The sequence below is a fragment of the Homarus americanus genome, unplaced genomic scaffold (genome assembly GCF_018991925.1).
Source record: "Homarus americanus isolate GMGI-L3 unplaced genomic scaffold, GMGI_Hamer_2.0 scaffold23578, whole genome shotgun sequence".
Lineage (NCBI taxonomy): Eukaryota > Metazoa > Arthropoda > Malacostraca > Decapoda > Nephropidae > Homarus > Homarus americanus.
Window position 1 is genome coordinate 6,634,891 of NW_024733231.1, and position 14,688 is coordinate 6,649,578.

The 14,688-nt window shown below is 36.5% G+C and overlaps 1 protein-coding gene across 3 annotated transcripts in view; it reads right to left on the reverse strand.

Annotated features, from left to right (window-relative positions):
- Positions 1-14,688, reverse strand: part of LOC121869644 (patatin-like phospholipase domain-containing protein 6) — a 52,455-nt gene that overhangs the window by 8,232 nt on the left and 29,535 nt on the right. For 2 of the 3 annotated variants that reach the window (XM_042371170.1, XM_042371167.1), the window contains 4 exons: positions 3,136-3,299; positions 2,493-2,645; positions 1,692-1,902; positions 645-727 (listed from right to left, as the gene is read on the reverse strand). In XM_042371170.1, coding sequence (XP_042227104.1) covers positions 645-727; positions 1,692-1,902; positions 2,493-2,645; positions 3,136-3,299 — 611 coding nt within the window. Of the gene's footprint in view, positions 1-644; positions 728-1,691; positions 1,903-2,492; positions 2,646-3,135; positions 3,300-4,145; positions 4,263-14,688 lie in introns of all 3 variants that reach the window. The other variant, XM_042371169.1, reaches the window with a different exon arrangement.

A 14,688-nucleotide genomic window follows, 5' to 3' on the forward strand; every position in this document is an offset into this window, starting at 1 on the left:
CACCACTGTATAACCCACTTGACTCTGTTTTATATCATGTTTTAGAATTTACCACAGTGTAGAAACATAAGAAAGAGTGTACAGTAAGTGTTAGTTCTATGCTTGTTTGTCTAAATTGTCATAAAGTACTGGAACTGAGCAACAAGTGTATCATTTTTTCTATAACAACCAGTAATGTAAAGTGGTACTGTATATGTCATTTTGTACATATATACAATACTGTATTTATAACTACTGTAATGTATTTTTTGTACATATTTTTTTAATAACCTACATTATATTTGGGTATGGCTTTGTGATTACTTGCTATAATCTGTAATTTTGGAGCTGTAATTTATCAACTTACAGTTTTAGGATTTATTCAAAATTTCATAAATGTACACTGTACCTATACAGTACTGAACAGTATACTGTACAATATATAATTACAGGGTACTGCATAATGTAATATATTTATTTCATTTATAAGCAGTGGTACTTGTGTATTACTTTTGCATGAAATATATTTGTAATTTGGCATGATTTTGGGATCATTTTGACCAGTTACATGATTTAATTTGCACAACTTCATCCAAGACAAACTGAAATAAAAAAAAATAAAACAAAAGAATAATGTTGTGAGGAAACACTGAGGAATGGGGCACCTTGTTGAAGAACTCTGTGTTTGTGTTGGGTTCAGACGCATAGCCTCCTTGTACGTCATCCTCATCATATTCAGTCGACGAGTCTGTAAGTGGAAGAGCGAGTAGGAATATGCATTACTAAGGGTTATGCTGTAAAACTATATACTGTATCCACAATATACAGTGCAGGTGCTCCTCTACTAAAAGAACGAGTTACGTTCCTGAGGCTTGTTTGTAAGGCCAACTTTACTCTTGTAGATACCAAACATATTGTAAAAACTGAAAAGATTATGGAGATTTAGTACAGCTATACCCTTTAATACAGCCTTAAGACCTGGCTCACTCTTCTCCTCTTAGGTAATGTTGTTTGTTCTATCTGGAATTTTTTCAAAATAATCCAGTCTCATCCACATTAAACACCTGTTCTGGCAGGTGATGATGTTTGTATCTCTGAAAGTTTGTAAGTTGAACGTTCTTAAGTAGAGGAGCACCTGTACTGTGTATATATATATATATATATATATATATATATATATATATATATATATATATATATATATATATATATATATATATATATATATATATATATATATATATATATATATATATATATACTGTATATATATGCAAAAGAATGCATTATTCAGAGTTGCTGTTAAAAACTACATATCCCTAAAATACGCCTTTATTATACAGAAAAATACTGTATACAGTACCTGCAATGTCTGTGTATATACTGAATTATATACAGTACTTGCATTGTGTATATAAATATCGATTCATAATAAACATGTATGACAATTTCACTGAATAAACTAAACCAAAATGAAGTTTTTTAACTGTGGGTAATAATGTATTACAGTATAAGTTGTAGAGAAATGTATAAGTCCAGAAGGTGACCTAACAAGTTGACCACAACGGGGATGCCACTTTTAATAATTTATTTGGTTTATGTTAAGACGATTTTATTCAGCTCAGAGGAGATCCCATACACATGGGGTTCAGCTAACTTAATCCTAAGAATATTTATTAATATCAAGACTCAACATACAAAAATATCATTACCTTCCAAGACTTTGTTAGCAGTTGGTTTCCTGACGGAGCAAACAATCTGTGCCAGGTCGGTGAAGTTAGCGGGACATCCGTCGAGGCTAATGTTCTCGCCCCGCCAGTGGTTGTCGGCGGTCGAAGTGCTGAGCTGGTATATGCTGTCTACCGTACGGCCGCCTTTGAGCATTCCGCTGAAGTACGACTTACCGTGCTGATAGCCCACCTCCTAATTTTGAGATGAAGTCATAGTGAAATTAGGAAATTAATATCTAAATTATCTTAATTTTTTTCAGACTTCCTTATAAGGGGTAAAATATTTTCCATAGAGTTGAGACTTTTGCAAATGTAAAGGAGAAAATAGTTTTACTTAGAGAAGATTAAAGACCATTTCAATGTTTTTAATCTTTAGTAATATTGTACACAACCATAATACATTAAACATTAAGAGGTTGTAAAGAATTACCAAATGTTAGCCATTATTACTCTGAATATTGCCAGGGAAGGAAGGAAGGAAGGAAGGAAGGAAGGAAGGAAGGAAGGAAGGAAGGAAGGAAGGAAGGAAGGAAAGAAGGAAGGAAGGAAGTGAGGAAATGGAGGGAGGGAGTGAGGAGATGGAGGGAGGGAGTGAGGAGATGGAGGGAGGGAGTGAAGAGATGGAGGGAGGGAGTGAGGAGATGGAGGGAGGGAGTGAGGAGATGGAGGGAGGGAGTGAGGAGATGGAGGGAGGGAGTGAGGAGATGGAGGGAGGGAGTGAGGAAATGGAGTGAGGGAGGAGGAAAGGGAGGAAGAGAGGAGAATAAAAAAATAAGACCTTACCTTAATCTCATCAAAAGAGCCAAACTGAAGGGTCTGGTACTTGTCAATAGGTGGACGAATATATTCACAGTAATCACTAACTTTGAGCTCCTCTAGTTGTCGAGTGCATGACACATAAGACAACCGTGACTGGATGTCATACAAATTTGGCACCTTGGAGAGAATAAATAAAAAATAAATAAAACAATAAACAAAAGAGATAAAAAATCTTAATATATGTTTATAACTTTTCCTTCACTAACAGCTGATAAAATATGGTCCTTACATCATGAACTTGGAATCATAAATAGAGACGTTTACCATATATAAACAAAACACTTGGTTTGATAGTGAACAGTTTATTTAATCATTCAGCAAAAGTAGTAGTTTTATCATACGTCGTATGTGTACAGTGTATGCTACAGTATGGACATACCATCACTGTTCTTCAAGAAACCGTGAACTATTATTATCATTAACTATAACAATATGCCCACTGTAAAATTCTGCATAACAAATGGATGGAAAACTGACAGAACCCATTTATACACAACTAACTTTACTGAGCAAAGTATAACTAAGTACTGTGCTGTAAGTGAATATGTCTATAAATGTAAATAAATAAATATATAGAATCCTCCTCACCTGACTTGACTCTCCTCACCTTAAGTTCTTTCCTGAAGAAGTACTTGAAGGGGAAGACCCTGCGGAAGAGAACACTCCAACCAGAGAGACAATCTCCATAGTTGGTGAAGTGAGTGTCATACTGACAACCAACGTCAATTGCCAGAATGTTGCCAACGCTCCACTTATTGTGCATCACGTCACCTGTGTTGTGGTGGGGAGGGTGTGAGGAGAGGGATAAAGAAGAAGAATTATTATTAAATCTGATCACCAGTGTACAGTACCGCACGTCTGGGAGGCACGAGTACTTGTCTTACATCATTTAAATAAACGCACGATTCATAATATTGGAAGGCATTAAAATATATGGATATTGTACAAGTATATGGATTTAAAATTTCTTCAAAGACACGTATTGTGTAATTTTCATGAGCACATAATCCTCTTTGAGCTAAAAGAACCCATGAGAAGATGATACAAAAATATTAAGTAATTATTTTTCACCTACAGTAGAGTAAGTCTCTTTACTGTTGCTAACCTTCTTATTTTATCACTTACAGTACAATACAGCATTGCATATATCACAAGTTACCTAATACAGTACTGACAACTTAACCAGGGCTGGAAATACTCACCTAGAGGAGAAAAAACCCAATTTGATTTGATAATATATTTCCACATACAGGTAATTATATTTTTCATCTTGGGATATAAAGTATTAAACAAACACAATGATATATTCAAGTATTAAATAAAGTGAACTTATGTCTGTCTTCATAAGCTTTCAAGACTCATAGTTTAAACATAGAGTATTAGAAATTAGATATGTTTTAAGGGGAAGTTCACTTAAATAGTAGTTCATAACTTCACCTAAACTAAACAAATTTCCACAACAAGACTTAAACTGTGGCTGGCAAACTCTCACGTACAGTACTACACCGTATAAAGTGTTACTGTATTGAGAAACATCACAAGACTCTTACGGCAGAAGAAGCGACTAACTGAACTGAACTGAACTTTCTCACGTGGTATAAGTGCATGAGACCTTACCTGGGACGTTGTTGATGTAGCAACCATCAACCAGTAAATGTCCGTCAACGGGGTCTGGCATGGGAGGGACCAGCATAGCTATGGACATGGAGGCTCGCACATATCGCCAAGCGACCCCTGGCATGAACGGACCACGACAGTAATTTAGTTAAGATGCCCGGGTGCATCTTATCACTTTCAAGGCCAGAGTCAAGAGCTAATGCTTGTTCAATATTCTTACAGGATCAATGTAAACTTGTATGAAAATTTTACTAAATAAATACCTACCTATTTATCTATCTATCAACTGAACTGATCTTCTAAACTTAACACAAGACATACAAATAACCTATTAATTTACTAATGGCAATAACAATATGCACTGTAAATACTTTCTTAAAACAAAGTGACCAACGAACTTTATGTAAAATAATAATTCTGCACTTAAATTATACTGTAATACTTTAATCAGAAGAGTTAGTAATGGCAGAAAAGTTTTATGTTGAGTGAATTCCAGGTTTTGTTGTGCCCAAGTAATATTATATGGCAAAACTACACCTATTTTGTCATTTACTAATTAAACTTTACATGTGCTGCATCTATCCAATTCTGTCTTGTTGTTTACTGAAGTAAGAATAAAGATAAATGTACAAAAATAATAACAACAATAATTATATCACTGAAAATAATGAATTAAAAAGCAGGACAGGTATAGGTCACCCATAGTGTAAGACCAGTTAGTAGCCATATTAACATGGTGAAGTAAACAAAGAATTATAATAAAGTAGGTCAAGTTGTCTAAAAATATTAAAAATAGGTCAAATTAATATACTGTACTGCAACTTTGTTTAAATGTAAGAATAGATACAGTTACTAGAGATAAAAAAATTAAGTTAGTAGAGATATATTATAAAAAATAAATAAAAATACCTGAAGGTACAATTTTAGACCAGAAACAATAGCTACAGGTCAAATAGCCCGTCCTAATAGACCCCAACTAACCTCACCTATATATGACTGGGACTATATACAATTGTGGTGCTTTATTATTAAAACCCATTTGGACTGAGACCCAATAGCTTAGTTATGAGACCATGAACGGCATCAAATACGAGACCATGAATGAAATCCTTCACTATTTTAGCCGTTTAGTATCACCTGATAATTGCCGCCCCCCTCAAATGCTCACGTGAAGTTTCACCACCAACTGAAGTTTTACCCTCCCCTTAAATTCATTATCCAAGGGAGCTATCTTCAGGTGATTCCTATAGGCTAAAATTACAAATGGCCCATTCGTGATCTGATCTACATTGCCAACTGGGATCTATTAACAGCCACTGTACTGTAATGCCCATCAGACCAACTACAAAAGCAATGTGAATCATGAGTACAGTACTGAGAACTATAAAAGATACAGTACAGTACAGTATTACTATATTAAACAATCATCAAGTAAAATTAAATCCCCAAGTAGGATTTTTAACCTAAATTTTCAATCAAGTTTAATTAACAAAAACAAATATAGAAAGTTAGGAAAATAAACTTGGATTAGTTAAAAAAAAATTGGGGTGTACAAAGAATTTTATTAACAGAAAAAAATATAAATATCAAAAGTAGAGATAGAGAGACAGACTGAAAACAAAAGAACTTATTAATAACCCACCTACTGTACTGTACTGTTATCTGTACTATGAAGCAAGTACTGTAATACTGTATTCACAAAATGTACGAAAAATACCAAATAAGGAACAGACGTAAAAGAACACGATGCAACACCCAGACAAACCCTCCGTCTTCCAACAGTGTAGAGAATTACCATACAGAGCCAAGTGATCATTTTATCTTCTTTAAAAATGAAAACCTAGACAACAAGACTAATATAAATGTTTAATCGTATACATCACCAACGTAAAAAAATTATATCAAATCAAGTAAACACGCAAGACAGCTAAATATATAACTATTATACTACAAACAACAATAAAGTCAGGCCATCAGGGGAAATATTGGAACCGGAAGCTGAGATTTCTTCGTAAAGCCGAATCACCCAAATATTAGGCACCCCAGCTTATTTCACCTGATGATTTAACACCCCAATGTTACCTGGAGGGGTTATGTTAGCAATAGGTTAGGTTAGCTTTGGTCAGTGTTAAGTTATGTTAAAGGTTAGGTTAGGTTAGCTTTTGGGTCTTTAATCATCAAGTGAAAACTGCAGGGGTGCCTAATCTTCACATGATCCCTAAATTCTACAAAGTAACTACAGTACACACCAAATAACAAAGAGGAAAATGAACCATGCATAATGGAAATTGCAAAATAGAATAATTAAAACACTGAGACATAAGAGCCCCTTATGCCATGCCACAACTACATACATTAAACTGAAACACCTCTTGACTTGGAAAATAAAAACTCAAATGGAAATATTGAAAGCCAGAAAGTTTGACATTTGTGAATAAACCTCAAGTACCTTAATACCTGTACCCTCACATGTTATATCTTGTAATACTGAAGGCATTTATCTTTTTCAGTCAACACCCGATTTATTCTTCCATTCTTTAACACTGAACTGACGGCTAAGGATTTACTACTCCGTCCCAATGTGTGTACAAATGGAACGCAAGCAACATGAAACTTCCACCAATGATGGCTGCCGTTCCTACTGCTAACTTCCACCGATGATGGACGCCATCCCTACTGCTAACTTCAACTGATGATGGCCCCCATCCCTACTGCTAACTTCCACCGATGATGGACGCCATCCCTACTGCTAACTTCCACTGATGATGGCCCCCATCCCTACTGCTAACTTCCACTGATGATGGCCCCCATCCCTACTGCTAACTTCCACTGATGATGGTCGCCGTCCCTACACACAACTGCCACTGATAATGGCCACCAGCCATACACATGACTGCCACTGATGATGGCCACCGTCCATACACATATTTCCACTGATGATGGCCGCTGTATAAAGGGAAGTTGATATAAAGAGTTGTGAATCAATATGGAGGCTGAGAGATTCACACTGTGTAATACTGTACATATGTGAGCTGAAGATGAGTATGTGTGTGTGTGTGAGAATATATATACTTGTTGTCTAAGCATTTTCTCACCACTTTCCTTGCACCATTCACCCAACCAATCCCACATCATGAGACTTCAGTGCCCACAAAGGAATACAGTATACATAAAATGACCTACAGTATACTGAATAGATACTGTATACATTTGTAGCATCATTAATACAGTAACTTGAACCTATTAAAGTTTTGTCACAGATACAATAACAACATAACCAGACCATAAAGGAAGGAAGCTTTTAATGGCCTTCCTGGGTAATCTCCTCAGTGTGTGTGTAACATGTATAAGTTAATGTGCACATATGTATAAATGAACTTTGGTACATGTATAAATTCAGGGGTTAATAAATGACTTGACACTGATGTTTTTGCATACAAACATACACACACATACACGCACACATGCACACATTTTCATTATTATTATTAGTCACTTTAACAGTATAATAAAAGTATAAACTTCACCAAAAGTATTAGTGTAATGAAATAATAATGGAATAATGTTTATATAAAGTATTAAAGCCAATTAATATGACCACATCACAGCTCATAACTACCCTGTTCTCTCGTTCTTCAAATGGTGTGGAAAGTAAACACTGGCAGAGATTAACAACAGTTCCTTGACTGTACCTCAACCATGTACTTCCCCTTCCTTCCACAACTAACCATGGTACTCCCCCTCCCCCTTCCACAAGACACTGAAACTACTATGGCACTTCCCCTTCCACAACTACCATGGCACTTCCCCTTCCACAACTACCATGGCACTTCCCCTTCCACAACTACCATGGCACTTTCCACTACCACAGTATCACACAGACACATACCTACACCCCCCCACACACAGTAAGTTCCTACCACAAACAGAATCTACAAAATTCCATTAAAAATCACCAATAACACCCCTGCCTACCTAACACCCCTGCCTACCTACTAACACCCCTGCCCACCCACTAACACCCCTGCCCACCCACTACAGTAACACCTGCCTACCCAATAACTCTGCCTCACCCCTAACACACACCCCACCCACTAACACCCCTGCCTCACCCACTAACACCCCTGGGCTCACCTACTTCAACAACACTCTGCTCACCTACTTCAACCCCCTTCTAACACCCCCACCACCTACCCAACACCCCTGCCTACCTACTAACACCCCTGCCTACCCACTAACAACCTGCTAACACCCCTGCCTACCTACTAACACCCTGCCTACCTACTTAACACCCTGCCTACCTGCTAACACCCCTGCCTACCTACTAACACCCCTGCCTACTACTAACACCCTGCCTACCTACTAACACCTGCAACCCAACACCCCTGCCTACCTACTAACACCCTGCCTACCCTACTAACACCCCTGCCTACCTGCTAACACCCCCTGCAACACACCTGCCTACCTTACTAACACACCTGCCTACCCACTAACACCCCTCTGCCTACCTACTACAACACCCTCTGCCTACCCCTGCTAAGCAACCCCTGCCTACCTGCTAACACCCCTGCCTACCTACTAACACCCCTGCCTACCTGCTAACACCCCTGCCTACCTACTAACACCCCTGCCTACCTGCTAACACCCCTGCCTACCTACTAACACCTCCCACATAGGCCTTTCCCTACTAGGCTTTTACTGTGATTCATTTCATTACCTTTTATCCACAACAACAACGATCATTCTAAAATAAGCCAAGATATTATACAGTATAAAGGTGCTTTGTGTTTCAACTGTGGAGCAAATATGTTTTATGTTGATGCTGATCGTGCTTAAGTGAATTAATTCCTTCCGAAAAAGAAAATAAATACAGGGTAACTTCCCAACGAAGCCACTAGGGGGCAACATCACCTCAATATAATATATCAGGTAATATTAAATTCTGTCATGTTTGCTTTAAATTTCAAGAATATTTTTATTTTATTTTTTTACACGCTGTCTTGATATCATTCATAAACAAAACCAACTGGGGAAACATAAAATTATAAAACTTAAAAATATTTCTCTAGAAGACCTCCACCATTACCACTACCACCACCACCACCTAGAGTAAACAACACTACACGACAACCAATGTAAGTGTTGACCAATATTAACCCAAACAGTAACTGGAGGTTAAGATCCCCACTCCACCCCCATAAAGGAAAGTGTGTGATGCAACGAACATGTAACGTCCACTGATGTTGCTCGCCGTCCCTGCAGCTACCATTCACTAATGTTGGCTGCCATTTAACTCGAGGGTTAAGCACAAAACTGACCAAAAATGGAAAATGTCACCCCCAAAAAACAATATCCATGACTGTTTACTGACAAGTGACATCAATCTACCATCACCTAGTGGCAATTCAGGCGTTAATGGATATTTCTATACAAAATTTGAGTGACAAATAAAATAAATTGGGCATCACTACAGAGCAATCATAAATAAAATAATAATTGGGTTGAACCACAAGACAATTACTAAATTTACTGTATATGTATAGCAACATCAGCGTCACATTCCATCATTTCCAAACTTCCTATTCATGTTTTTCAAAATCCTTACTGGATGTGCACCTAATAAACATACACATAAAACAATATACTTACCAAAATCAGTGCAATTATTGGTGAGTGTCATGTTAGCTTTCTGTCTGACTAAAACACTATAAAATACTCACTATGATTCACCATCATGCTGGACTTGTAACTCTGAGCTAGTACAGGAAGTGCTAAAAACCTGCCCACTAACCCATACACACTCTATTGCTGTCCACTATCACTGACACCTATACCAGAGTAGTGATCCATGTTGTATGACTTAAACTTTCCTTCTGAATACAAAATGTATATATAAACTCCCATCTAGTTTCAAATAAAAAATCTATCTTAAATAATAAGATTCCATGTACTGTACAGTGGTACCTCGATACACCAAACTCACTGGGGCAGAGCCCAGTCCGGAATAAGTGAAAAATAGAAAAAAAGTGAATCCATGAGGTTCCGGACATATCCCTGTTTATCTGGACTGTTTCTGGAAAATCAAACATAAGTCTGGTTATTGATAACTGTTTTCACTAATATGACTGTTTGGTGTTTACCCAGAGTATAAATGGTAGAGGTGCTTCTCCACTTGCACCGGGTAGGAGTGTGTCACTAACACATGCACGAGAAGTTCTTTAAACTTTCATAAGCCCCCCCCTCCCCCCCAGCCTGATTACATACAGTGGTTTTATCTCTTGTACTTAGTAGTTCACATTAGACCTACAACAAATCAGATTAGACCATTATACAGTATTCAGTTAGCAAGAGTTGTTCTTTTCATAAGATTCTTTAATTTCACCATTTCTCAAGACACTCAAGTATCCCCATTAAAGGCAAGACTGTACGTAAAATGTTCGCGTAAATGAGCGTAGGTAGTGAGGTGCGGTACACTGATATGATACTTATGAAGACGCAACTCACATAGAGACACAAGCTGCGCAACACATGCACTAATATTGAACCTCACATACGAACACAGAAACTGTCCAGACTGATGCTGATTTTCCAGACTTTTTAAAATATTTCTGGTGCATAGAGGGGCAGTCCAGAGCACCTCAGTCAGAGAAGCAAATTCCGGTTTATTGAAGCCCGGCGTAAAGAAGTTCTACGATTATATTCTAACACAATTGTTCTCCTTTTTGGGGTCCACTAATACACCTTTTATTATGTTCCTCAATATATTTCACCCACACAAAGAACACATTTTCACCTTATCCCTAAACAATAAAAGAAAGTTATCATAGAATATTTAAGTAAGACCCAAAGATAACTTAAAACATGTTAGGGATCAAGGGGTCCGACGCTGACCTAAAGTATCTATATAATTTGACAAACGGAAAAAAATTGCCGCAACGAAAGTAAATAGTGAAAGTAATTATGAAGCGATTATCTATGGAGGAATCATTAATTTTCTATAATCAGATAAAAGTCATTTCTTTCGCAGACAACTCACTTATAGACACCGGTTAAATAAATTTATTCAGTCGATTGTAAATAAAACCATGCAAAGAGCCCCTTAGTCTTTACAATTTCTACATTAACAAAAATTTTATATCTTTTATATTAAGGTTGCCAAATTTATACACTTGAAAAACAATTTGTAAATCATCATTCATAAATTTACCTAAACTCAGATGATACACTGTGAATAAATGTTGTGGTGGAGGTCTGTCTTTGTGTCCTACATGTAAGTTGAGGAATGAGCAAAAGTGTGTGTGTGTGTGTGTGTGTGTGTGTGTGTGTGTGTGTGTGTGTGTGTGTAAGTGTAGAGTATTTCCACTAATTTCATCCCTTTCCCATTACAGAGCTTTCTTCACTAAGAAGTCTTCTCCTTCTTTTCATTATTTCCTCACTTTCTTCAGAGCGTCCTGTACCCCTTGATCCCGACCACACAAGCAGAGTTGAAGAATAAAAATAATCAATAAATAGAACAGATCTTTTCATGCCAGTCCCTAAGAACTTAAATCTACAATACTGTTCACCAGCTTACCAGTGTTTTAAGCTACTTGACCTATTAATTCCACAGCATATAAAAAGAACCTCTTGGTGAGCACTGATGGTAATGGCTGTGCCCTTCACTCCTCAATAATAATACTAGCCCTGGATTGAAAGAGAGATCAGTAGTTTTATTCTCTTACTGCTAATAAACAATAAACTCCTAAACAGGTTCAAATGTTAACTCAAAGAGGATTAGAAACCACAAAACATCTGGAGAGAAAAACAAAAGAAAAAACATTACATTATCTCATATCATGAGCATTAGGACATAAAAACTAAATAAATTTTGAAATAAAACACATCATCAACGGACAAATAATCTCACTCACAGTTGAAAGTCTTTTAGATCCTAGGAATAAATCGACAAAATGCCTTCCAATATTTTATAAAACTAGACACAAAGTTTACATATGATAGAAAAATAAGGTGTCCATAATTATGAACCACTTTAAAACTTAATACAGAAACCCCAGGAAATATTATAGATAGAAAACAGTGAACATGAGCAAGTCTAACTAACTACAGTATTAAAACAACAAGAAACTAATTTGAGTTGTTCAGAAAGTGTTATAAAATCAGTCTTCTATCTATAATACTGTTGAGGTTTATTAAGTCTTCAAGTAATTTATGGTCACACTGTATATACTTTACTATACACTAAATATAAATGCTTTAAAATATATAAGAGTAATTAACAGGAACCACCACAAGGGTTCAGAGAGTAGGCCAATCACGCTCTTCATCCTTCAGAGCTCCAGTAAAAATTCTCATCTACAACCAATCAAAATTCAGACAATTCTTTAAATTTTATGTACATTTTCCATATTTATCAGTGACAACAATATCTATGTTTTCTAACAGCTGTACAGTACACTGATATTTACTTAGGAAAATAAACGTACAGAATATATTAATAAGATTGTACTGTCTGACGTATTGCTGCCCCAATTACAGTATTACGGGTCAGCATTACCCCTGATGCTCCCTCGTGGCGATCCCTGTTCATTATAAGAATACTTCCCATTAACTATTTATCAACTCTTCAAGCCAAGGGTGGATCCAAAAATAATGTGGTCACAGGCAGTATATGATCCCACATTAGAAGGTGAATTTCACATCATATTTTACTATCTTATTCCCCCACATAATTTATAATTTGATTTCACGGTTCATAAGTTACAGCGCTCAATACAATAAAATACAGTACTACCTCGAGTTTATGTAACTAAGTGAGATCTGAGCTTCCTGAAACCTGGCAACAAACTTACTTGAAAAAAAAATTAGTGTTTACATTTTATATTAGGCCTTCAACCCCTAATATATTATTTTTCATTCAGCAGCAGTTGTTGAAATGTTCTACTGAATACACAGCTTCTATAGCCAAGATGTTTGCTGATACTTTAGTACATGTTGCAACTTGATATATCCAGTCAAAAATATGCATCCCATCCTCAAAGTTTAGTGCTGTATATTGCGATTCTTAAATCAGATATAAAATAAGGCACTTTGTCCTCAAAAATGGTGTACAGTACTGTATATTATGCGTCACATCAGATGAAGTTGTGTTGAGTTTTCAATGCCAACACAACAACCAACACTACACGAGTCAACAAACTAACAAATTTATTAATTACAGTATACAGAACTTCCCGCCATAACAATACAGTATCAGACATAGTAACTTCTTGAATGTAAACAACCTTAGTTTATTTTCTTAATATATTTGTAAAAAAATGAAAGCATCAACTCCATAGTTCTGTGTTACCATAAAAATATTTTTTTTAAACAACTAATCCTGTCAAAAATATTTTAACTACCATTAACTATCAATGTAAAATATCTAGGAACAACTTAATGATCAGTTTCTAAGATATGGTTTTCACTTATATTTTAATAACAAAACTGATCACTGTAGTTCTTCAGAGAATTAATCTCAAAGAACCAATAAGACCTGTCCCCTGGTTTTGCCTGGAAAGTTCTTCCTTTACTTACAAAGTTCTGCCTCTAATTCTTTATCTACAGTACTTCAAAATATGAGTCATTTCTCATAAATGTCACCATCCCCATTAGTGACTTTCAATTCCAGGCATAATCTCACTCACTATAAAAGTCATCAAGCACATGGTAGGCATAAGCATGACTGCCCACCATGGACAGTGTGGCTATAGCACACTATACTAAGCCTTTGGTACACAGAAGGCAGCATGGTCGGTACTACACTCAACAGCATTCACTTCCCAAGCTGTAAACTTAGGTACTCATTTATAGCAGGGTGAACTGGGAGCACCTAGGGATCAAAACAGACCCATGAAACAGGAGGCAAGTGCTGTATCAACTGCCCCACTCCAGGTAATAGAAAACTACCATAAACAAACAGATGGAGAAAAGAAGACCCTCCTGAATGGGATTTTAACAACCCTAGTAGTTGAAACACTTAAGCAAAGATCAACAGAATCAACCCAAACAATAAACTCTAACCATCCATTCTGAAAAGAGTAGTCGGAAGATCCCACTAGTGATCTTCACACCATAAGAAATGTGAAGGTGTCTCGTATTGAAAGGCTGAAACTCCATCAAATATCATTAGATTTGCTGAAATGCAAATGGATACACAAGTTTCAGGATACATCACTTGGCACCAAATCTAATCACATGTAGTAAACTAACTGAAAATATAAAAACTATCATGAACAGTCAGTCTGACAGACAAAGGCCTCTACTATACTATGTCTGTGACAGTATATAGTCTGTATTCTCACAAGAGAAATTACACCATGTCTAATTGTCACTGGAGCCATTATAAGGTGCCGGTACACTCAGAGAGATGTTTACAGTAGCCATTGTGATCACTCAGTCACAAGCACAACAAAATTTCCAGCTCATGACAGATTTAAATTTAGTAAAATATACTGTACAAGTATAAAGCAGACTTAACTCCTTATGCACATGGGTCTCTCTGTGC